The 26,512-nt window shown below is 34.8% G+C and overlaps 1 protein-coding gene across 1 annotated transcript in view; it reads right to left on the reverse strand.

Moving 5' to 3' along the window:
* The window catches only part of VPS26C (VPS26 endosomal protein sorting factor C), a 36,916-nt gene extending 10,973 nt beyond the window's left edge, over nt 1-25,943 (reverse strand). The window contains exons 1-6 of the mRNA XM_074300645.1: nt 25,568-25,943; nt 19,608-19,751; nt 16,861-17,010; nt 8,838-8,918; nt 2,516-2,590; nt 2,159-2,309 (exon numbers count right to left, since the gene is read on the reverse strand). Of these exons, the coding sequence (XP_074156746.1) occupies nt 2,159-2,309; nt 2,516-2,590; nt 8,838-8,918; nt 16,861-17,010; nt 19,608-19,751; nt 25,568-25,717 (751 nt within the window). The 5' untranslated portion in view covers nt 25,718-25,943. The remainder of the gene's footprint in view (nt 1-2,158; nt 2,310-2,515; nt 2,591-8,837; nt 8,919-16,860; nt 17,011-19,607; nt 19,752-25,567) is intronic.
* Between the last annotated feature and the right edge of the window lie 569 nt (nt 25,944-26,512).

The following is a 26,512-nucleotide window of genomic DNA, read 5'->3' on the forward strand; positions in this document are numbered from 1 at the left end:
AGACAGATTTTTCCAGCCAATCCTCTAAGCTGATTTCAACCAGAAAATTACCTCATTCTATATTCTTGTTGCTTCTGTCATTTCAGAATTTGTTTTGAGTTATTATTTTGTAGTTGTTTGGGGGTGAATATGGGAGTGTTCAGGCAATTTCCTGCTTATTCCGCCATCTTGGCCTCCGGAACAAAGTTCTTTTATCAAAGCCAAAAAGTACTTTCCTCAGAAACTGTTATTTGTGTTTCAGTTGTTTCAATGCTGTCCAACTCTTCATGATCCCATTTGGGGATTTCTTGGCAAAGCCACTTACTCTCTAGCTCATTTAACAGGGTTAAGTGAGTTCTCCAGGTTCACAAAGCTAGTAAATGTCTGAGACCAGATTTGAACGCACGTTTTCCTGACTCTAGGCCTGACACTCTATTGACTATGCCATCTAGCTATTCCCTCAAACATATGATTTTTTAAAAGATGCTTTATTGTTTTTACAATCATTTTATCTATTATCATTTCTCACTACATCATCCCTTATGGAAAAGAAAAAACAATAAAAAATATTGGATAGAATGATTACATAAAGTATTTTATCCTAATTGTTCTTTGTCTCTTGCCATTACAGAGTAATGTATGTTATCTATGGCCTTTGTGGCAAACATGTAAATTTGAATAAAGCTGTGTCAGCAAAGGAATTTATTTATAAACCATTTTTGGCAGAAATTTTTGTCACCTTTAGTTGTTCTAACTTATAAATTAATAAGGTCTAAGGAAATTGAAAATTCACCTAATTTATAAACTCACTCTCATTTTGTTTTATTCTTTTCTTTTTAAAAAAGTACTTTTTATGAGTGACATTTTATTTTCCTTTTCTTAATTTGTTTTATTTTATTTCTTTTCTTTTTTTTTTTTTTTGAATGAAGCAATTGTGGTTAAATGACTTGCCCAGGGTCACACAGCTGGGAGGAGTTGTCTGAGATCAGATTTGAATTCAGGTCCTCTGACTTCAGAGCTGGTGCTCTATCCACTACGCCACCTAGCTGTCCCTTTCCTATTCTTAAAAGAGAAATCTGAAGAAAGAAAAATGAAATCAAATATAATTCTCTTCTTTCTGGAGCAATGCACCAGGTGTCTCTGTTTCAGGTTTTTGAAAAGAGATAAAGTTTTTGGTTTCTTTTTATTTTTTACTGTAATAATATATTTATAAAATTGTGTAAATATTTACTTGACATTTTTAAAAATCACTTTATTAAATGGATTACCTAATTACCTTATGATTCATTATTGTGAATAAAATATACTTCATGCTTTTAAAAATTAAAATCTTATGCAATATGAAAAAACTACTTTTCATTCATTTTTATAACATCTATATTATATATGTATGCATGTTTTATGTATAGGTATGTGTATATACACAGAACACTGTCCTTTTGAGAATCATTCTCTAAAACAAAGAATTGAAAACCAAAAAGTTCAGAAAAATGATTAATAAGCATGAAATTAAATGCAATATTAATTAAATGCATTCATATCCTCCCACTTCTGTAAAAGAGGGTGAGATGCCTTTTCTTATCTCTTCTTTGGAGTCAAGCTTTGTCACTGAAATTTCACTTCATTCAGTTTGATTTTTTTTTTTGTTATTGTTATTCTTTCCATTTCATTCTTATAACAATTGTGTATATTGTTTTCCTGTTTCTGTTTCCTTTACTTTATATCATTCATAAAAGTATTCTTCTAGAGCTTCTCTATATACATCACATTCATCATGTCTTTATAGCATGATGTTATTCCCTACAAACGTACCATGATTTGTCTAGCCTATTTTCTAAACAAAGGATATCCACTTTGTTTCCTACTCTTTGCTACTACATAAAAATACTGCTACAAATATTTTCATATACATAGGACCTTTCTTTTTGTCCCTGACATTTTTAGGGCACAAGCTTGGCAGAGGTATTTTTTACATCAAAGAGTATGGACACTTCAGTTACTTTCTTAACACCATTTCTAACTGTTTTTCTGAATAGCTGGGCCAATTAAGAACTCCACAAATAGTGCTATAGGGTTATCCTCTAACTTCTTACATAAATGTCATGTTAAATTACCTACATGCTTTTAAATATAAAAGAGTAACAAGAAGTAGCACTCAAATAAGACTGAAATGACTTACCACAGGTTTCCACTCGAACCAACTGCAACTCTATGTTTTTAATGGCAGCTTCTGAGTATTCAACCACTAGCTCTCCTGTTAGTGGCTGTGTAATAACACAGTTGGTTGAGTTGAGATGTCCTCTGATGAGAAATTTGGGGAGGGAAGCTCTCTAAGGGAAAATGAAAATAAGTTTAAAAAGAAGGGAATATAATGAGAAACTCTTCATTTTATTTAACTTCAATATCACTTCTAAAAAGTAATATGAAGGTCTTCTGGCCAACATGGAATTAATTTTTTCTGATACCTTGATATGGCACACAAGAAAGACATTTCAGTTAGTCAAATCCATAACCCTGTAATTAAAAAAGTACTCACCTCTTTAACATTCTGCAAGGTTTCAGGTGTAATAGTAAAATCCACAGGACTTGGAGTTGATTTACCCTTTTGAGGCTAAAATTGGAAAGTAAAGGTAAATAATATTAGGTCAGAACATAAAGAACTCTGTAAATAGTCTTCTAGAATTGCACACATTTAACCTATATCAGATGACTGTCTAGGAGAGGGAGGGAAGAAAAATTTGGAACACAAAGTTTTGCAGAGGTGAATGCTGAAAACTATCTTTGTATTTGGAAAAATAAAAAGCTGTTTCTTTAAAAAGCCTATAAAATAAATACTATACATTGTGTTAAAAAAAAAAAAAAAAAAAAAAAAGATTAATCTGGCCTCAGACACTTAATACTTCCTGGCTGTGTGTCCCTGGGCAAGTCACTTAACCCCAATTGCCTCAGCAAAAAAGCAAAAAAAAACAAAAAAAATTTTTATCCAAAAGCCCTCCAGCTCAATTGTTGAATTGTCTGGGGAGGAATAATGGGAGAATATTTACAAAAATTGAACAGGATGAGAAAGCATCCATAAATATAAAATCACAGTTCTATTTAAATATCAATTAATTATTAATAAAAAATTCTCATTAAGAAAATCTATGAAAACAAGGTTCATAAACAATCTTAATATCATCATAAATGTCTCTACTTTTGAACTTATTCCTTAGAGTCACAAAAACACAAATCTAAACTTATTTTTTAAAACGAAATCTCACCTTTACAATTAGTAATGACTATGCCAAAACTATCAATTAGCTTCCAATTCCAAATTTGTATGTAAAAGCCAAGTACAGTGTATAATTGTAATTAGAACAGAAATAGCTAGCTATATTTAGGAAATATGTTCTCAAAAAAAAAAAAAAAAAGAGAGAGACAATTACAAAATTAAAAAGAAAATTTTGTTTACATGAAATACAATAATTTCTGAACAAACTAATTCTTCTAAGAGTGGAAATAGTAGAAGAAAAAAAAATTTGTATCAATTTTTTACATAAGAGTTTTGTTTCCAAGATATGTAAACAATATATGCATAGTTTCACTGTTTTAATATTTCTTTTTTTTTTTTCCTTGCAAGGAAATAAGGGTCAAGTAACTTGCCCAGGGCTGATATAAAGATCAAATCAATAAAGATATAATATTTGTAAAAAGTATTTTGTGGCCAGTATTACACAAAACAAGGTAGTTTTATCATTAATTTTAGTTTCTCTTCCTTTCTCCCTTTATACTATTTCACTTGATAATATGATGATTAGCTCCCATGGATTCAAATGTAATCTTTATTTCAATGATTCTCAAATCTACTTTTTGGCATTCAAAGTTTAACATAACTTAGCCCCATCTCCCCATTCCAAACTTCGTAACACCTTACTTCCCACTATATGCTCTTCTATGAATAAGATACTTTATCTCTCAGCTCTAAGGACTTTCACTGGCTGTTCCCTGTGCCTAGAAAGCTCTCCTTCGGGGCAGCTAGGTGGCGCAGTGGATGGAGCACCAGCCCTGAATTCGGGAGACCAGGTCTGGTCTCGGACACTTAACACTTCCTAGCTATGTGACCCTGGGCAAGTCACTTAACCCCAGCCTCAGGAAAAAAAAAAAAAAAAAAAGAAAGAAAGAAAGCTCTCCTTCAATCTCCATGTCCTGCCTTCCTTCAAGTCCCAACTAAAATCCCACATTCCACAGGAAGCTTTCTCTCTGTTGATTATTTCCTGTTTATCTGGTTATAATTAGTACATAGCTATTTGTATACTGTCTCCCTCATTAAAGTTTGAGCTCAAGAGACCTTTTTAATATACATTGTGTCTGGCATTTACTAGATTTTTAATAATGCTTATTGACTAAATGATCAATAAAGTGACCAATGATAAAGTAACTGACAATTATTTCACCTCCTGACAAAGAAATGATGGATACAAAGAACAGAAAGAGACATACATTTTTGGACATGGACATTAAATGGATTTATTTTGCTTAAGCATGCTAATTTATTTCAAGTTTTTGTTTGTTTTTTTCCCTTTCTTGAGGAGGAGGAAAGGGAAGTTAATTAAAGTAATTCCGGGGAAAAAAAAAAAAAAAAAAAAAAAAAAAGAGGCTTTTGTAATATTTAAAAATGCAAAAAAAAAAAAAAAAAAGAGCACAGAAAGAAGTTCAGAAGGAAGCAGAGACAAACATGGTAGTTTTGAAAGCAATGTATGGAATTTATTGCATAGTTTTAAAAAAAGCAAGTAGTATAAAAGTGATTTTTTTTTGTGTATATGGTAACGTTCTTCTTGAGAATATTTAAGTTCAAAATAAATTAAAAAAAAAAAAAAAAAGTTTAGGCAAGAATAAGTTTTACCAGGGCAGCTAGTTAGTGTAGAGCATCATTCCTGAAGTCAAGAGGACCTGAATTCAAATTTGGCCTCAGACACTTAACACTTCCTAACTCTATAACCCTGGACAAGTCAATTGCCTCAAAAAAAAAAAAAAAAAAAAAAAAGAATAAGTTTTACCTAAACATGGAATTTTAGATAGCAACACATATAAACATAATAAAATTCTTTAGCATATCAGAAGTTTTACCAAAAAAAAAAAAAAAAAAAAAAAAAAAAAAAAAAAAAAAAAAAGATGCTATATGAAGTCTAAATAATTACCAGGAGGGGTATGTGAGGGAAAATTTCTGAAGCATATGGCATTCTAACAGGCTTTAAAAAGATGAACAGAAAGTTTAACAGGCTAAAACAAAGAACAGGAAAGCAAAAGAATGGAGACAATAAAGTTCTCCAGGTTGGCTGGAGTAAGAAATGGACCAATGCAAGATAAGGCTGAAAAAGTAGAATAGAGAGATGATGAAGGGCTGTGAATGAAAAGGAATTTGAACTTTAATCAAGAGGCAACTTGAAAATCATCAGATTATTCTGACCAAAAAATTGACACTTATATAGTATTTTAAAAATTTGCTAAATATTTTATATAATTATCTCATTTGAGCCATTAACAACATTATGAAACAAATATAGGTATATTAACCCTATTTCAAAGAAGAATGTACATGATCAGATTTAAGCAATTCAAAACAATGATTACTAGTGTCTGTTTATAATTCACAGGCCAAATCAAAGAGATGGGAAGATCCTCCTGATTCACCTTTTTGTGTATGGCATGCTGCTGACTCCATTAATAGTTTAAAAGAGATCCATAATCATTCAAAAGAGATTAGCTAACTTTATACAAAGGAAAAACCTATGGACAGATGCAAAAATATTTAGTAATAAATTTAACAATCCCAGTGACAAAAAATTTCTTTGAGAAGTTAATTTTGCAAGAAAGAAATAGAAAGACATTCTAACATCTTTAAAGGGCAAAATATCTGAATAACATAAGATCCACCAGAAAACTGATAGAGAACAGAATATGTTCCAAAGAACAAAGAGAGTTCAAGATATATCATAAAATCAGAGCCCTTAAGGGCAAGTGACACCCAAGAGTGTGGGAGGACCTGGAGAAAAGGAAGGCAAATTTACTGACAAACAAGGAAAAAATGACATCAGGGAAGGTGAGGAATAATAATAGATTAAATTATCAGGAAAAAATGAAATTCATACCAAAGGGAAGATATTAAGCAATGAGATAATTGTGAGAATTGATAGATTGTGACTCCATTCTGGAGCTAGCCAGTTCTCTTTCTATTCAATTATGGGTCTAAGACAATTTCTGTCATATGAGAAAACTTTATTCAATTATAGAAATTGTGAGAAAACTTAGTTTGAACTTAATTACATTGTTTGAACTTAATCCTGTATGGTCTTGATGAAGGACTTGAGTTATGCTGACCAGAAACCCAGTCCCATCCAAAGATTGATGCAAGGAGTTTTCTCACAATGTTTATGTCTTATCTGAAAACTGATCCCTATCAATCAGTTACTGCTTCCTTGTTCCCTTGATTGAATACAGACACTTGAAGAAAGCAGGATATCTTATTTTCTGATTTCAAGAAACTGCACCTGTTCAACTCTCCTTCCAATTTGCAAAGTCCCAATCTCTCCTCCAATTAGATATCAGATTACCTAATCCTGTATACTGATTTATAGTTGCCCAACTGTTTCCTTTTAATGCATAAAAATTTTTCTTTCTCTGTTTTCGGGGTCCAGTGGCAAACTAAGGAGGCTTGGTTATGATTTGTTATATAACTGGCAGGCAATATTTAATAAACTGATATGCCAACAAACTCAAACCTTTGTTTCCTCAGTTATTTCAAACTTCAGCCATAACAGTACCTAAATGTTCCAGACAAACCCTACCTTATTTGATCCAAACAACAACCCTGGGAAGCACGTGCTATTATTAGCCCATTTTACAGAACTAAGGCAGAAAGGACATAAATGACTTTCCCATGGTCACAAAGCAGTTAAGTATTGTAAAGTGGAATTTAAATTCATTATTCCAGACCCAATGTTAGCCATTAATACTTTTATCCCCCCTACCTTTTTCTGCAGGAATTGTTATTTCTCAGAGTAAGACACAACAGAAAAAGGGGAAAGAAAGCAAGATCTCCAAGATAATGAGATATATGGTTTGTAAGAGGAAACTTAAAATGGTACTTTAGAAGCTTTGATTTCATGAGCAATACAGAATGAAGGAGAAATAAATAAGTGCTATGAATCAAAGAACAGAATTCTAGAACAGACAAAAGTCAAGAGAAATAATAAAAAGAGGCAGAGAAATACTTTTTAGAAAAAGACACAAAAAAAAGAAATAGAAAGTTGAAGGATGGGATTTTCTTTGGCATACTGAGAGAAAAAAGGGAGAAGGAAAAAAAAATTATTAAGTTAATGAAAACTCTAAAACTAGGAAAAGGAGTGACAAACAAGAAGTCAGGGAATAGACTGTGAGGGGAAGAGAATTTTGCAAAAGCAAAATTGCCTTAAAGTAGATAAAGGAAAAAATAAAACGAGTTACAAACAACTACAGAAGAGGAAAAAAAAATCCTAATTCAAAGAAAAAAGAAATAAATGGAAAATACAAGCCTAATGCTAATAATATTAAATGTGAATGGATTAAACAATCAAATTAAATGAGGAAAAAAGTGAAAAATTAGATAAGAAAATAATAAAATATGTTGCTTCAAAGAACTCAAAGAGAAAGGATATTTGAAGATGGTAGACTAAAGGCAATGACTTGTCTGAGCTTTACCAAATTCCTCTCCAAACACGCCAGAATAAATTTTGGAGGGCAAATTCAGTAAGTGGAAGAAGTCACTCAGCTATAGGACAACTTAGAAGGTGGACAGGAAAGTTCTGGGTCTCTGGAGAGTGGAACATATAAGCTCTGCTTTGACAAGCCAGGAGACCTTGGAGGAGAAAGACACAGCTTCCGGACCTCTCAGCTCACAGACAATAGGGGACATATGTTATGTCAGAAGAAAAAAACAGGGAACTATTAGCTAACAACTAGAACTCTGACAATACTTCTTTCATAAAGTAAGAAAAAAATCAAGCTATATTAGAAAATGTAACTTTAGAATACAAAAGATGACCTAGGAGATATAAATTGGCCATAAATTTAGACATAAATAAAATCTATTGTTATTGGAACAATTCCTTTTGATTTCCTTTCTTATCAGTCCTAGTACCTGATGGTAAAGCAATCTGTGCTAATGCACCATAATATCAGAAATAATAGTGTCCTTTAGGCTAGTCTAGGTAGAAGATAAGTTCCTTGATAACAAGGACTTTTTATATTGTTTTTATCTTGAATATCCAGCAAGCAATTTGCATAAGTTTTTGTGGAATTAATAATCTAATCTTATAAATTCATTTTAGAATAAATCCAAGAGGAATGAGGGTCAAAATAAATTATGTAGGCACATTTTATTACAAAATGTGACATGTAGTCCCTCTGCCCCAATAAAATGTAAGTTTCTTGGGGGACACTACTTTTATTCATTTCTTTTTATATCTTTAGCACTTTCAACACAAAGTCCTACTCTTAATGTCTTACTGTAGGGCAGAAGTATCCAAATATCCCCATGCCTCAAATATTTAAGTACTTGTGTCTTAAATATCTATATATGATAGGCACTAGCTCTATGAATTTATATAGAGACGGGGAGAGGATAGCACTAATTCTATGAATTTATTAGAACAGGGAATTCATAAGTGAGGAAATTCTAACAATGCAGTTGGTACCTTCTCTGGTCTATTCTTTATTCACAACACTATGATGCTTCTCATAAGAGTAAATACACACACAAAAAAATCAGTTGAACTGAATGATTATAATAAGTTTCTATTTTCAAATATTAAAATGGAGATGCCACCCAGATGATATCTTACAGTAGAATGAATGATGAATTCACATATCTTTGTCAAGTCCTTGGCCAAAAGAGATCGTCTCAGGTCACAGCGGAGGGTATACTGTAGGAAACAAAATTGGAAGGAAAATGTTGCTTTAATGAAATTTATTTTCAACTTCACTATGGATGTTTAAGGTAATTTTCTTTTAAAATTTTATACAAATTTTTATGTTTGTTTTTCCTTTAACAGTTTTACAAATGCTAATAAAATAATTTAAACACATATATAAGACTGAGTTAAGTTAAATGTATAACTAATTTCACAGAGTTTATAATTATAAAATAATATAACAATAAAGTCGCATAGTAAAATCAAGTCTATAACAAATAGCAAACAGACTTAGAAATTAATTTTGCAATTCTAGCCATAAAGATAGAAAAGAGAAAGGCAATTCTCACAAATTCAAAAGATCAATTGGATCTGTAATCTTATCAATTTACTAGATTCTTCCAGTGATACAGATCACAAACTATCCATGCTTATAGGTCCTGAGTGATTCTTGTCCCTCTCCTTCCAAAAGTTTGCCACAAAGGGTTCTATGAAAGCTTTTTGAACTTTTTTTTTTGTTGTCTTGAGAGTAGCAATAAAACACTCTGCCTATTTACCTTCTATCATTCATTTTCCCCAGGTCAGCCCTCCCTCTTCTTTTCCTTTTCCCTTTTCTTATTAGGAGTTCCCCATTAGTAATATATTATGGTCTGCTCACATCAACGTATGAAACTGTGTCTCAATGATATTTATTTGCTTCCATAAAGTAATACTGTAAGTTTTAGAATTGAAAAAATGAACCCCTCACCTCAACCCATGTTGACAGAAGTGGCTACGAAGTTTCTCTATTCATCTGGTTGCTCTGCTTTCACTTAAGTTTTGGGGTTTTTTTTTGGGGGGGGGGAAAGAGGGAGGTGCTGAGTGATAAACAAGGTACAAAAATGGAGTGAAAGCACCGTATAGATAAGTTTTTTTGGAATGTAGATTTCTTTCAGAATTGTTTACATAAAATTGAATTTGCATAATGAGAACATCAAGTGAAAACTATGTTACTAAACAATATCTAATATCTATAGGGCATCCATTTCAATTCAATTCAGTAAACATTTATTAAGCACCTACTGTGTGCCAGGCACTGTGTCCAAGCACTGGGATACAAATTAAAAAAAGACAGTCCCTGCCATTAAAAAGCTTACAATTTAAGAGGGGAAGACAAAACAAAAAAGGAAATTGAAAGGGGTATAATGGGAGGGAGAGAGACACCAGGGATTTCTTAATACAGGGCAATCTTGTTCCATAGGTTTGAAACCAAACAGCTACAGATAGAAAGTGGAGTGGAGGCTGAAACCTGGGCAATAGCCACTCTTCCTCTACTTGGTCTTTCCTTCATGGATAGATATAACAAACTGTTTTTTAATTATTTTAGATCATCCATTGTTTAATGCAATAAGCATAATGCCATTTGAAACAAATATCTGGAGGTACTCATTATCCAAAGAAATCCTTTTATCAAGGATACCGGTATATGTAATATATATAATAAAGTTATCAAGTAACTTTTTTCTTTTTCTTTCTTTCCCTCTTCCATCCTGGAAATGGCTACCCTTAGACACAAATGTGTGAGTGTGTGAAAAACTATTTTATACATTCTTCTATTTATCACTTTTCTCTGGATGCAAATAGTTCTTCCTTCATAGATACTTTGTAGTTAATTTGGGTATTTGTAATAATCAAAATGACTTAGTCACAAGTTGTTCTTAATATTGCTGTTACTTGATCTTGTTTCTGTTCATTTCATTCTTTATTATTTCAAGCAAGACTTTCAATATTTTTCTTTTTTTTTTTTTTGGCTGAGGCAATTGGGGTAAAGTGACTTGCCCAGGGCACATAGCTCTGCCTGAGGCCCCCACAGCATGATCATATGTATTAGCTGCTATCTGAATCCGCATCCTGAGGAATGCAAACAGCACCTCTGGATAGTTGTGAAATACTATAGCAGGTACATGTCATGGAAGCAAACTTTCAAAGAGTACTGTAGTCAGAACAAGCATCTTTCATAAGTCTCTCATCAGTCTCCTAGCTCGGCCCTTTTTGATGTGTTTGCCCATTTAATTACCCTGACTAAAAAAGTCTTACCAGGGCTCTTCTACCTTTCCTTCCTCGAAGGTTGCTGAAGGAACTCTGGGAGGATCCTACACATAAACAGCTCTAGAATGTTGCTGCTTCTTTATTTCTTATGCTTCTTGTATCCCACATTCGAGCGCCATATGTTATGATACGGGAGTCATCTGCCAATGGCTGCTGAAGGTCTAACTCAGACCTGTAGAATGGATCTCTTCATATGAGAGGAGGATGATGATATAAGGAGACTGAGGGGCAGTTGTTCTCTGACCTCTCTCCTCTCCCCTCTTGTCTCCAATTTACTTTATTCCCAATCCACATCTGCTTTAGTAAAGGCTGCTTTGCAACTCCTTCAAGTGTTATGATTCACAGCTGTGGAAGCTCTGGAGAACTGACCTGCCCCTTCATTTAGGCATGGTCCTTAACACTCAATATTTTTCTAAGATCATCAAGTTTATCATTTCTTATAGTAAAATAGTATTTCATCATAATCATATACCATAATTTGATTAGCCATCCCACAACTGATGAACATCATTGCATTTTTCCAGTTCTTTTCCACTTTCCACTGATTTTCTTTGTGTTATGAGAAGATACTACACATAACTGTCCATCATGTTTGTTCATATGATGACATTATATATGATTATGATGACTTATAGAATCCACTAAAAAACTAATTGAAAATAACTTTAGCTAAGCTGAAAGATATAAATATAAATCAGCATTTCTATGTATTATCAATAAAATATAGCAGGAAGAGACTGATTTGGAGCATTTTTTCATGGGACTCTTGTCAGCTTTGATTTCTTCTGAAAAATGTCTGTTCATTAACTTTGACCATTTATCAACTAGAGAATCACTCTTATTTTTATAAATTTGGCTCAGTTCCCTACACATTAGAGAAATGAGGCCTTTATCAGAGAAACCTATTGTAATTTTTTTCCCCTCAGTTTCTTGTTTTCTTTCAAATTTTGGCTGCATTAATTGTGTTTGTGTAAAGTATTTTTAATTTCACAGAATCAAAAATTATTCATTTTATTTTAATGATCTCTATTTCTTGGATGGTTATAAACTTTTTCCTTCTTCAAAGGGGAAAAGACCTATTGGCACAAAATATTTATAGCATTTTTTTAGTGGTGACAGAATTGAAAATTGAAGGTATACTTCCAAATACAATTCTTCCTTTGCAACAACAACAACAACAAAATTCGGTTCTGCACATATATATTGTACCTAGGATATACCATAAGATATTTAATATGTATGGGAATGCCTGCCATCTAGGGGAAGGGGTGGAGGGAAGGAGGGGAAAAATTCAGAACAGAAGGGAGTACAAAGGATAATGTTGTAAAAAAAAAAAAAAAAAAAAAAATTACCTATGCATATGTACTGTCAAAAAAATGTTATAATTATAAAAATTAATAAAAAAATTATAAAAAAAAAGAAAATTGAAGGTATACCCATCATGTACTTTTATAAGATTTTAATTTCCAAAGTTTTTTTCTCCTTCCCTCTATCCCTCTTCCTCCAGAGGGTAAGAAATTTAATATTGGATATATTACATTATCATATTAAACAAGTTTCACATAAACTATGTTGTAAGAGAAGAATCAGAATATAAGGAAAAAAACAAGAAAGAAAAAAAGTGAAAGTACTATGCTTCAATCTGCATTCAGACTCCATAGTTTTTTCTCTGGATGAAGATAGCATCTTTCATCATGAGATGAGTTTTGGAATTGTCTTAGATCTTTGTATTGGTGAGAAGAATTAAGTCTATCAAAGTTGATCATTGCACAATGTTGCTATTACTGTGTACAATGTTTTCCTGGGTTCTGCTCACTTCACTCAGTATCAGTTCATGTCTCTCTAGGTTTTTCTGATATCTTCCTGATCACTTCTTATAGAAGAGTAGTATTCCATTACATCCATATATCACAATTTATTCAGCCATTCCCCAGTTGATGGAGAAGACATGCCCATCAATTGGGCTAAAGAAAAATCTGGGAACACTTATGTGAACTTAATGCAAAATGAAGTAAGCAGAATCAGAAGAACATTGAACAGAATCACCAATGTTGCAAAGGTAAGCAACTATGAAAGAACTAGCTACTCTATCCTTCATTCCTCTATCAGGAGATGAGCAAGCATCACATTTCATCATTTGTTCTCAGAAATAGTAGCTGGTCATTCATTGTGCTACAGAACTCCTAATTCTTTCAAAGTTTATTCTACCATATTGTTCTCAATGCATTGACTGTTCTCCTGATTCTGTTCACCTCCCTCCACAATAGTATTCCCAGATTTCTCTGACGCTATCACCTCCAGTATTTCTCACAACACAACAGTATGCCATCACATTTACATACCACAACTTATTTGGTCATTCCACTGTAGGTAGATACCCCTTAGATTCCCATTCTTTACCATTTCAAAAGAACTATTAACTATTTTTTATACATCTTTAGTTTATTTTGCTTAAGACAAAAACATCCCTTAATCTACTCTTCCTCTAATTATTCTTTTTCTTATTTCCTTGTTGAGGAAATGTATTTCTGTATCCAACATTATGTGTGTGTTATTCTCTCCTTTCACTGGTTCAGATGACAAGGTTCAAGTATCAGTCACATTCCCCTCAATTCTCACCCCTCTACTCTTTTCTGAGCATTTTGACTATATGAAATAATATTCCCTAACTTTCCTATTCCTTTCTTACTCCTTCTTCCAAAGTATATTCCTTATCTCCCCCTCCCCCCTTATTCATTCTTCTTATGACCATCAAGACATAAAGAAAACTACTCCTGGCACTTGATAGGTTTCAGTAGGGATATATGTATCATGCCTCCCATATTTGAATATAAAGAGTTTGTGTCTGCTTTCTCATGTCTCAACTGCTATGTTTGCAATTCAAAGTTTCTACATAGTTATGATCTTTTCATCAGGAATAATTATAATTCCTCTCCAAATAAGGGTACTTTTTTCCCCCTGTTGCATTACATTTTACTGAGTAGGTCTCTGCTCTTTTATCATGGTAGCTGGTAAACCATGTATTTGAGTTGATTCTTTAGTTTTCACTATCATTTATCAGTACTGAATTCTTCCACTTTGGCTGCTTGTAATATTTTTTACTTTAATTTAGAAGCACTTGACTTGGACAATGATGTTTCTGGGAATTTTCGTTTGGGCATTTTGTTCAGGAGGTAACAGTATATTCTTTCTAATTCCACTCTGCCTTATGGTTACAAGAGATCTTGGTGGTATTCTTTTTAAGATTTCTTGAAACATAATGCTGAAGCTCTATTTTGATCATGGCTTTTGGGTAATTCCATGATTCTTAAGTTTTTTTATCTTCAATCTGCTTTCTAGGTCAGTTGTTTTTGCTAGATATCTTACCATTTTCTTCAATTTTTTCAGTATTTTTGTCCTTGCTTAAATATTTATGTCTCATGCTTCATTATTCTCAGAAATACAATGATCCAAGACAATTTCATTGGACTCATAATGAAAAAATGCTATCCACATCCAAAGAAATAATTGATGGGGTATGAATGCAGATTGAAGCATACTATTTTCATTTTTTTTAAATAGTTTTTTTCCCCCCTTTTGGTCTGTTTCTTCTTTTATTACATGATTATTATGAAAATGTTTTACATGATTACATGTATATAATCTCTAACAAATTGCTTACTGTCTTAAGGGGGGAGGGAGAAAAGAAGAAAATTTTGAGTTAAAAAAAAATTTTAAAGAATATTTTAAATTATCTTTACATGTAATTGGGGGTAAATAAAATGTTTTATAAAAAATTTATGTCATGGAATCACTAGCTTGGTCCAGTTTTAATGTTCATGGACTTGAATGAGGTTTTCTATCTCTTATGTCAAACTGCTCATTTCTTTCCAATTTTTTTCCCACAGTTTTCATATCTTTTCCAATTTTTTTTTCCTCAAGCATTTTCATTTTATTTTTAAAAAAGGTTTTTAGCTCTCCCCTCCCCAAACTTTTGCTTCATCTCTTATAGGAATTCTGATTCAACTTATGCTCAAGCTATATTGTTTTCTGAGACTTTGCTTGTGGATGTATGGAAATCATTCTATCCTTTTGGGTTTGTGTTTTGAGCTAATTTGCTATTATAAAAGTTTTTCATGATTGCAGGGGGTGGGGGTGGAGTGGGGGGGAGGGGTGTGTGGTGTTGTTCTTTTTTATGTTCTTTTAGTCTACTAAGGCTCTGTAGCACTTCTGAAAGGAAGATCTGGACTGGCCCTGCTGTTGTTTTCTATAGATATTGAGTGCTATGTTACTCTAGATTCTCAGAAACATCTCAGGTTGAGGTCCTGCTAGCTTTCAGATCACAAAACACTTTTTTTGTTACCAAAGTGATATGATTCAGGCAAAGTCTTATTGAATTCCCTGGGTCTAAGCTTTGTAAGTTCCTAATATAGGTTTGGATCTGAGCAATAGCAGAATGCTACTGAACTCAGTCCCTATCAGCTATCTGGGAAGCTTTGATACTTCAGTAATAAAATTGTGGATTCCCTTTTGGTTTGGGAGGTCTGCAGCTCCCATATTTATTCCTCAGCAGCCATCAGACTAGGCTAAAAGTTGTGAGACAATGCTCTGCTCCTGAAGGGCAACATAGCTACTTCTTGCTTCTGAACTTGCTCCTTTTAAAGTAAACTGTCCTGAATCTCCTACCCAAGAACACCACCCCTGGCATAGATCCCCTCCTGTCTCTGTAATTTAGAACTGGGTAGGGGTGCTAAAGTCCCTGTCTGTGCATCCTAGTGATCCTAATATAAGTCTGGAACCTCCTATTTCTCTAATGGCACTAGAGTGTTCCGTGAATACTGTACTTGTAGTCAGACCTCATTCCCAGTATCTGCAGACCTCTCAGTCTGTCTCTTATGCTGATCTGCACTAGACAAATAACTCTGTGATTTTTTTCCCTCTGGATTTTCCCATCAGGCTTCAGTCTGGTCTATTTTAAAGAGTTTTGAGGGGAAGCTTGCTATATTGCTTCCTGCTACTTACTGCATTCCTTATTCCTACTCCCTTTTCACTTTTATTGAGATTTACTCAATAAAGAATACAGACTTAAAATAAAGCAGTAACCTTTAGTTCTCAAGTACACAGGCATTTGAGAAGTATCTAAAGCATAGATGCTTTAGTTCCAAAGGACCAAAAAACTAATTCAGAGCATCAGAACAAAGAGAAAAAATGGTTGTTGGCAAAAGGGGAAAGAGCAACAGGGAATCAGCTGCTAGAAATGAAGAAGAAACTTTTTTTAAACACCTGTGGTATGAAAGAGAACACGATACATAGTAATAACAAAATTATGTGATAATCAACTGTGATGAACTTGGCTCTTCTCAACAATGTGATGATTCAAGGAAATTCCAATAGAGTTGGGGTGGAAAATGGCATCTACATCCAGAAAAATAACTATGGAGACTGAATAAGCATGGTATTTTCACTTTTTGTTTGTTTTCTTTCTCATGGTTTTTTTCCCCTTTTGGTGTGATTTTTTTTCCTTACACAACATGACAAGCATGGAAATATGTTTTTGGTTTTTTTTTTCAGTTGCACATATTTAACTTTTCTCAGATTGCTTGCTGTTTTGAGGAGGAAAGTAGTAGAGGAAGGAGGAAGCAAGGTTTGGAATGCAAAGTCTTACAAGAACAAGCATTGAAAACTATACATGGTATCATTTCAAATATTTATATTAACAGTGAGAAGCTACATTTTAAAATTAAATAGAATAAAATGAGAGATTAATAATATTACATAAATTAAAAAAGAGGGGAAAGAAATACAAAACTAGTTAGTATGTTAAATGAATTTTCCCAATTATTTTTAGAAGAAAAGCTGTGAATCAACTATTAAAAGAAAATCTCACCTGAATGTTGACAAACACACCATGATAGGTCTCATATAAAACTTTGTTGCCCTTCACATGCAGAGGGAATTCAAAAGGAATTTCTGTTTTGCCACTGGGAAATTTTCCTGGTTTCACAATTTCTATTGAACTGCTAATTACTTGAATAGGCTGCAAAACGAAGTAAATTTAATCATTCTATCAACATTTTATTTATTTTAAAAATAAAATGGAATTCTGAAATGATCACTTTACAGAAGGCCCATTAAAAATTCCAGTATTTCCTTAACATTTAGAGAATATGATCTAATCTTTGATAAATGTCTGGTCAATTCAATTCTATAAGCCTAGTTAGAATGAAATGACAAGTACAAAGGGATCTGTCTCACTTTTTCTTCTTTTTCAAGTGAGCTGTTCCAATATCTGTTTTTTTCTGATACAGCATATATTACCATAGAAAAAATATTGGAGTTGGATTTGGTACTACATTCTTTTACTTGAAGTATTCTGAATACTGGTTACTGAAACAAGAGTCAAACAAATAAAGCTTTCAGAATGGCCAACTCCTCCAGTCACTAATGCCTATCAACTTGATCTATTACTTCCAGAAAGGGAAAAGGTGATTAGCAGGTACAACTATATTTAACATGAGATATTTATTGGGGGGAGTGAAAAAAACAAATTTTCATTTAGCACTAGTTAAAAAAAAAAAAAACTGCTACAAATTATTATGTTATGTTTCTAAGATCTAAAGAAAAATGAGGAAGTCATTAAAGAGGCAAGTTATTAATTATAGATCATAGACTACAGAATTCACTAATAAAAGGAATTTTAGAGACTAGTCGGTTAGTAAGACTAGGTAAATCCTCTTATTTTAGAGGTCCCACAACAATTAAAAGACTTGTCCATTGTCACAAATCTGAACCTGGGTCAATTAATCACTTAATAACCATTTAGTGAATGCCTATCCATGACTCTATATAAAGCACCATGTATAAAAAGAAAAAAAAGACTGTCCTTGCTCTCAGGAAAATTATGAGATCAGGGGACACATAGACATGCACAATATATACTAAATAAAAATAAATATAAGAGAGGAGTATCTGACTCCTCCTCTCCCAGCTGAGTTGCTGTGGCTAATAATGAGCCACTTAGATGGCCCAATAGACAAATCTTGGGTCTGGAGTCAGGAAGACTTTGAGTTAAAGTCCAGCCTCCAACATATTCTAACTGGGTGACCCTAGAAAAGTCTTTGACTCTTGCCTCCTTTAGTTTTTCCTCCAATGTGAAATGGGGATGATGTCAGCATCTACATCACAAGGTTGTGGGGGAAGGTCAAATGAGATCATACATATATCAGCCACTACATAAATGATTATTCCAGTGTATGACCAAGTGATAAAGGGTAGACACCTACTTCTCTCTTACCAAGCATGAATATCTATCTCTGATTAAGTCAGTGAAGGCATTAAGGTTGGTTGGACTAAAAACTGACCATGTCTTTGAGGGTTTAAACCATGGATAGAGCAGCTGGAGAGTTTAGAACCGCCAAAGATTAAGAATCATAGATTCAGAACTGAAAAGGCCCTCAGAGGCCATCAAATCCAATTCTCTCATATTACAGAGAAGAAAATTGGAGAATAAAATGGTTAAAGACTTGCCAAGGTGACTAGACAGAATTTGTCCAAGGCAAAATTTGACTACCCATCTTCCTCAGTCCAGTGCTCTATTTACTAAAGCAACAACTTGCCTTTAAGAGGGTGCCAAGCAGACAGCAAACAACCCAGCTTTCCACCTCTTGGGAGAAACAGAGAGAAAAATGCTGTCTCCAAAAGAAGAAAACACCTCTTTCAGCATGGCCTGAGGTTTCAGAGATGCTACAATGAGGCAGGGAGAGAAACACACTTGCTTCAAAGAGCATGAGTTGCAGCAAAGAGTTGGCTGCAGACTGACAATGTGAATGCTCCATTGGACTTGGGAGACCAAGTAAGCAATTTGTTCAACTGAGGCACTTTAGGAAATGCTGTGGCAAAAAAACATAAAAATGTGGAACTCTGATAGAGAACAGGAACAAAGGATGATACTGAAGACCGAGACAAGAATAGAGGATGACAGCCATTTAGAATGTTCTATCTTAGTTCCATGGAAAGGGATGACCCCCCTAGCACTGATCCTCTATATATAGTGAGGGTTTGGATGATTGTGGACAAGAGATGCAAAGTATAGGTGAAGGGGTCTACTGATGGAGGGAATTTTCACTGGAGCTACAATAGAAGGAATTCTTTTAAAACATCTAATTATTTTTCTGTGTAAACAAAAGAACAGAATACTGATCTGCTTTTCTTTTTAGCATTTCCTCCTAGTGTCAATATCTAAGCAATTATATTAACGTGTAGTTACTTTTTAAAAAATTGTTACTTCCTTTAACTTTAGGAAATAAAGTTACCAGTGCAACTTTATGGAAAAGGCCAGTCATAGAGTTTCTTAAATGGGAGAGATTAACATATTTTTGATTTCTCCATGTCTTACTAATCACAAAAAATATGCACATAGCTGCACTAATATGCCAATGGCATTTTAGATTCTAAATATTTTGCTGTCTTTTCAAATAAGCTGATGACAGAAATAAAGGAATTATTAAATCACTTTCTGTTTAGGATAGTCCCCTACAATAATAGGAAATGACTATGCCATTCTACTTTTAGTATCTAAAAACTATTTAAAAACAAAAACACTAGCCCAATCATTCAAAATGTAAGCATTCTTACCTTAACAGAATTACAGAAAGCTTCAAACATACCAACACTTTTGGCACTGAGCTGGAGATTCACCAATCCTTCCATTGTTAATAAAATTCCCTGGTGTTGTACTGGATCTTTGCTAGATATAACTACCACACCAGAGAGTACTTCCTACAAAGAAAAAAAAAAAGTCACAATGAAAATTAATTAGATTTCATTCACCTTGACTTACTTTTGCCAAAAATAAAGTTCTAAAAAATTAAATCCAATCTATCTATATACCTTCCACAGGACTGAAGAGTCCCAACAAATGCTTGTTATTATAGCAACAACAAAGATTCTGGTGACATGTTAAATTCTGTAACTCCAAATAAAGTAATTTATATTGTATATGAGCATTCACAATGATTTTTTAAGTTGAACAAAATCCACAGTCAGACTCAATGCAGTTATTTGTTAATTACTAATAAGGGCAGAAATGACTTGTGATTTTATCGGTAGTTTATTGGCAAACTTCTGGTTAAGGGAACTTCCTATACAATGCACAACTTTTGAGTCATAGATTCCTTTGGCAAGCCTGTAAAACCTTAAGACCCCTTCTCAGAATGAGATTTTTTTAAATGCACAGGAAAAAATACCTAGAATACAAAAGAAACCAATTATATTGGAGGTGGGGGTGGGAAATATATATATTTTTTAAAGTTCAAGATTCCAGGTTAAGAAACTTTGTTTTAGAGAAGAATTGCCTAAAACACAGATTAAGTTACTTTACAGACACTCAGACAGTATTCGACAAAGACAGTTCCTGAACCCAATTCTGTCCGGATCTTTATCTACTCTTTATCCACTATTCCATATTAACTGCTCCCAATAACATAGGAAAAATTTTGTTGAACCTCTCAGTAAAATAAGTTTCCTAAAAAGTACTTAACATTGTCAATAAATTACAAAGGTCACCATTAAACTTTTATGAAAAATTTCCAATCATTCCCAGATTTCCAGGTTGCTAAATTAGGTTTAATTTCCAACTATTCCCAGACAAGTCATTTAGCCCTGTTTGCCTCAATTCTTTAGCTGTAAAATGAGCTGGAGAAGGAAATGACAAACCATTCCAATATCTATGCTAAGAAAACCCCAAATGGAATCAAGAAGAGCTGGCCAACAACTTAAACCACTGAATAAGGGCACAACTTCTTAACTTCCTTTCAACTACCCTTATACTAATTTTGAAGAGTCCTAAAAACCAGTTGTTTTTTTTTTTAAATTCTAATAATAACATGACTCCTGGAAACTACCCTCTTCCTCCCGCCACACATATAAATTTGTCAGTTCTGCTACAAGACAGACTTCTTTTGAAAACAGAGATTTGTCACTACTGATCAGAGAAATGCAAATTAAGACAACTCTGAGATATCACTACACACCTGTCAGATTGGCTAAGATGACAGGAACAAATAATGATGAATGTTGGAGGGGATGTAGGAAAACTGGGACACTAATACATTGTTGGTGGAGTTGTGGAAGAATTCGGCCATTCTGGAGAGCAATTTGGAACTATGCCCAAAAAGTTATCAAACTGTGCATACCCTTTGATCCAGCAGTGCTGCTATTGGGCTTATATCACAAAGAAATACTAAAGAGGGGAAAGGGACCTGTGTGTGCCAAAATGTTTGTAGCAGCTCTTTTCATAGTGACTAGAAACTGGAAGATGAATGGATGTCCATCAATTGGAGAATAGTTGGGTAAATTATGGTATATGAAAGTTATGGAATATTATTGCTCTGTAAGAAATGACCAGCAGGATGAATTCAGAAAGGTTTGGAGAGACTTGCATGAACTGATGCTGAGTGAAATGAGCAGAACCAGAAGAAGATCACTATACACTTCAACAACAATGTATTCTGATGGAAGTGGATATCTTCAACATAAAGAAGATCTAACTCACTTCCAGCTGATCAATGATGGACAGAAACAACTACACCCAGAGAAGGAACACTGGGAATTGAATGTAAAATATTAGCACTACTGTCTATCTATCCAGGTTACTTATACCTTCGGAATCCAATATTTAACGTGCAACAAGAAAATTGGATTTACACACATATATTGTATCTAGGTTATACTGTAACACATGTAAAATGTATGGGATTGCCTGTCATCTAGGGGAGGGAGGGGAAAATTTGGAAAAATGAATACAAGGGATAATGTTATAAAAAAATTACTCATGCATATATACTGTCAAAAAATTTATAATTATAAAATTAATTTAAAAAAAAGAAAATAGAGATGTGTTATCCCAATTAACAATTAGGGAATCATTTAAATAACACAAATTTTCCATTTGCTTATGCTTGATTTCATCTTCGAGAAACAGAATACAGAAAACTGCTACAATACACACCAATACACACCTCATATTACAACTTCCCTTCCAATTTCATATGATCCTTCCTAAAAAAAGCTACAACTTTTTAAAAGTTGAGTCACATATTATTGTGTATCTTCTAGTGCAGAAGAAACTCTGAAAGGAGAGGAAAGCCGGTCCTTCCCTACGCATTCCTCTCCTCCCCACCTTCTGCCATAGCCAAGGACACCTCTCACCCAACAGGCTGAAGGAGGCCTAGAAAATCCAGTTTCATTCCATTAATTTCAATCCTCTTCCCCAGCAAACTTTTAATGATCCCTGATCATGTAACAAGGAACAAAATTAACTGATATGAGTCCTAATCTAAGTGACAAAGTAGAACAAATATGTGCTATAGAAAAAGATACATGGTGGTAAGAGAAAAGGAGTACAAATTGTGTGTAAAGGACACTCACAGTTTATAATGTAAAGGAAAACAACTCTGAACAATTTCACAACTTAAGGAGTTGTGCAAGTCATGCACTAATCTATCACATCAGAGAACCTCTCAATAGAGACAATATATACTAGATACTACACTTATTTGTTACAAAGAAGAATTCTATCTGGCAGTAGGAGTCCCTAGGACATGGCAAATGTTAAAAAAAAAAAGAAAAGAAAAGAAAAACACTAATAAAATTAAACAACAAAAAAGTAACAAATATGGAGCTTATAACTTTTTTTTAAAAAGCCAGGCAAGGTGGTACACAGCTACAGTCCCTGCTACTGGGGAGGGCAAGCTGGTGGGACATTGGGGTTCAGTAGTTCTGAGCTGCAGCAGGGCTAAAGCCAACCTGGAGGCCACACTAAGTTTAACATCAGTATGGGAACAAGTTACCAGGATTACTATGGAAGGATCAATCAGCCCAGGTCAGAAATAGAATAGGTCACAATTTCTACAATTATAATAAAAGGTTCAGAACAATGAATGGCTGTTGATGAGAAATGTGATTTTTAAAATATATTGTTTGAAGTTGGCCTAAGTGGTTCTAATGCTTATAAAACCCTGGAAATAGTAGTTTTGTACTTTTCTATTGTTTTGACCCAACCCAACCCTGTGTCAAGCAATACTTGCTTAAGAGTCCTGGTCAACTGCATTGACTTGAGAACCATTTTTTTCCTGATGCCTCAAGATAATCAACTCAAATTCTCATCCAAATTGTGGTGTAAATTGAGCAAGATAAAGATTAGAAAGTATTCAATACAGAATTTACTAAATGGAAAGATTTACTGGGACCAATGGATTCATGGTTCGTTTCAGGGCTGAAGGAGACTATGGTCTCAAAGAATCCAGCCCCTATGTCAGATACACAAGATTCTTTTATGGGTAACAAGAACAATGACATAATGGGGAGGTACCTGGATGGGGCTGATCTAATGGGGAGAGGAACCTAGGATGACATAATGGGAAGTATTGGAGAAGCTCCAGATATTCTAAAGAAGTCTAAAATGGATAAAGACCTTTATCCCATCAAACATTAAGAGGGAATGATTATAGCCTAAAGTCTAAGATATAAGACCTTTATGCTAACATTAAGAGGGAATGGTTATAACCTGAGGCAGAGTAACTGAATAGGACAATTAAGGAAACTGGGTCAGAACATTAAAAGAGAACTATGGTACAACAGTGGTCCCAATTAAAAAATATGTCCCCCATCCAAGCATAAATAGATAGATAACTCCAAAAATATCTGGGTCTGAATAGGAATGCCCTCTCCCACATATTACACATACTGCACTGATTATCTGTTCTCACAAGCCCATTTTAAAGATATACAACTTTTCTGCTTAGACCGCCCCCCCCTCCCTTTGAGTATGTACTTCCCCAAGATGCCTCCCTCCTTGAATATGATTGAGTGTCTTTGCATTTGGGACGGATAACCATAGTGTGTGTTTGAGCTTGTGTGTGTGCTGGCTCAAGCTTGTTCTGCCAACTTGCTACACCACAAAATATTAAAGCTCATGTTTGTACTGGCTTCCAAATACCCAACTCAAGTCTTTGATTTAACCTCTGTCTCATGAAATATCTCAGATAAATGCAAGGGTATCTCAAAATAGCAACTTCAATTTTATTGCTCTCAAGAATTTATTGGGAAAATAGTACTCCGATGGGAGTATTGTGTGCCTGCATGAATACCTCTGTGTGTGTGAAGTAAATGAAAAATATATACAAAATAGATAAAAGTAACTGAGGAAGGCACTAGCAGCTGGGAGGAATTAGAAGGATCAAATGGAAGAGAAACCATTAAGTAAGCTTTGGAAGAAGCTTAAGGTTATCAGTTGAAAGAAAGAATAAAGTGAATTCTACACATGGAATTCAGAGGTTCAGTGACGGAATGTTTTTCCTGAGTACAAGATCTTAAACTGGAAGAGACCTCAGAGCCCATCTACTCCAACATTCTCATTTTATAGATGAAGAACCTGAAGCCATTCTGGGTTAAGTGGTTTGCCCCAAGTTCACAAAGATAATAAACATCAAAAGCAGCACAGGTCAGCTTTAAAGATGCAAAGTCCAGGAACCCCACAATTTTGTGGTGTTTTTACAACATTTCCTAATTCCTTTACAGAGACTTCCTAGTCCTAATATTAAGAAATGTGACCCACACAATAGTTGGGTTATTTCAGAGTCTCAATGTCAAGTGACAATTTCAAGTGCTTTTGTAGTTCTTTAAACAGATAACATGATGATAAACAGATGTAGTTCTTTAAACTGATTCAGAATTAATTTCTCAGCTAACTAAAATCACACCTTTCAGAAATCACAAATTACGGGTCTCACTTCACTTCTGAGTTTTACCCGATAGGAGAACCTGAAAATTAATTTTTTTTCTAATTTCTTTATTCTGCAAGAAAAAAAAATTGATCTTCCGTACTGAGTTAAATTTACAATCCAGAATTCTGTGGTGGCAAGAGTGTATGAGCTTCCTTCAGTCAATCTCAAAGAGTTTAGTACACAATGGGAGTTTCTCTATTTATGAGTTTTCTTTTACCTATCCTAAATTACAATTAACCGAAGAGCATTTCGGCTTTTCCTGATAAACTTCCCGTAGGTTTCCAATTAAGTTTTCTGGTCTCCAAACACTGGCAACGCGAAAGCATCCCCATCAATTTCTATGTTAGCTCCCTCCCAGGTTACCGTCACTCTAAAATACTTCAGGCGGCCGCCAGGGGGCGCTGGGCCTGGAGTCGGGGAGACTTCCTGAGTTCAAATCCGAGCTCAGGCAAGTCACTTAACCGTGTTTCTCTAGCTGTAAAATGAACTGTAGTAGAAAACGGCAAACTACTGGAAAATAAACTGCCAGTGAAGTCACGATAAATCGGACGTGACTGAAATAACTGAAAAAAAAAAAAAACACAATCGGTATTCTCCCCCATCCTAGGGATGGATTTCTCGACAAATTAGCATCCAGACAGGATCCCAGCCCAGCCCCGCAGGCACACACGACGCGGGGCGGGTCCGCGCAGGCGAAATCCAGCACTCTTCGGGCACAAAACTGGGCATGGGTGTGTAGCCTGCGGGTGGCATCCCCTCGCCTCCCCTCCCCACAGGCCGCAAGCACTGGAGGGCGAGCCCCCGACTTACCCCGGCGTAATATACTTTATTGGCTCTTTTGATCTTGATGTCCAGTACGGTCCCCATGGTCAGGCGGGAGAAGCAAGCGGGGCCGCTTCCTACTGCCCCAGCTTCTCTCTTCTTACTCTCCCGTCTCCTTCCCAGAAGCCAAGGAGTCATGTGACAGCACCTCAAGTCACGAGACCGATTCCACCATCCCCCTCCCTCTGTCTCTCCCCCTTCTTCATGGCGCGCCACTCTGCCTCCCGTTCGATCCCGAAGTGGCCGTGAGCTTTGTGGGTGTGCTCATCCTCATCCCAGCCGCGGGCCGGGGCCTCAACCCGAGCACCCAAGGGCCCATGAAGCTGGAAGCCGAGGCGCGCGCTTCCTCCGTCGCTACGGCAACGAGAGAAGCCGCCAGCTCCGGAAATGGGACGGGAGAGCTGGGCGGGCAGTTGTAAGGCAACCCCGCCTTTCTTCGCACCCTTCCGGGTCAGCATAGGAAAGAGGCTCAAGTTCCGAGTGGGGACTTGGTTAAATAAGCAAAGGGACGCCCCCTAGTGTGTGATGGGAGCATCCAGGACAACACCTGGCCGCAGGTGGCTCCCCCCTCACTTGCCTCCCATCCCAGGGCACAAATCACTTTGTTGTACTGTGAATTATATCATTATTTGAGCTCTCCAGGACTTAGCACGCAATACAGCACACAAGGTTCCGGTTTCAATTTATCCATGACTAACAATACAACAGAAACTTTATGGCTCCTTACATCGATAAACGAAGCTAGATTGGGCTATCATCTTGTGTATAAGAATGAAATATATGATCAAATAGTGTATATATTCTGAATTGTAAAAAGAAAAGTCAAGGTGACCCATTAACTTTTTTCAATAGTATTTTATTTTTCCAAATACACGTAAAGAATGTTTTCAACATTCATTTTTGTAAAACTTTATGTTCTAAATTGTTCTCCAT

Source organism: Sminthopsis crassicaudata, chromosome 3 (assembly GCF_048593235.1).
Source record: "Sminthopsis crassicaudata isolate SCR6 chromosome 3, ASM4859323v1, whole genome shotgun sequence".
NCBI lineage: Eukaryota > Metazoa > Chordata > Mammalia > Dasyuromorphia > Dasyuridae > Sminthopsis > Sminthopsis crassicaudata.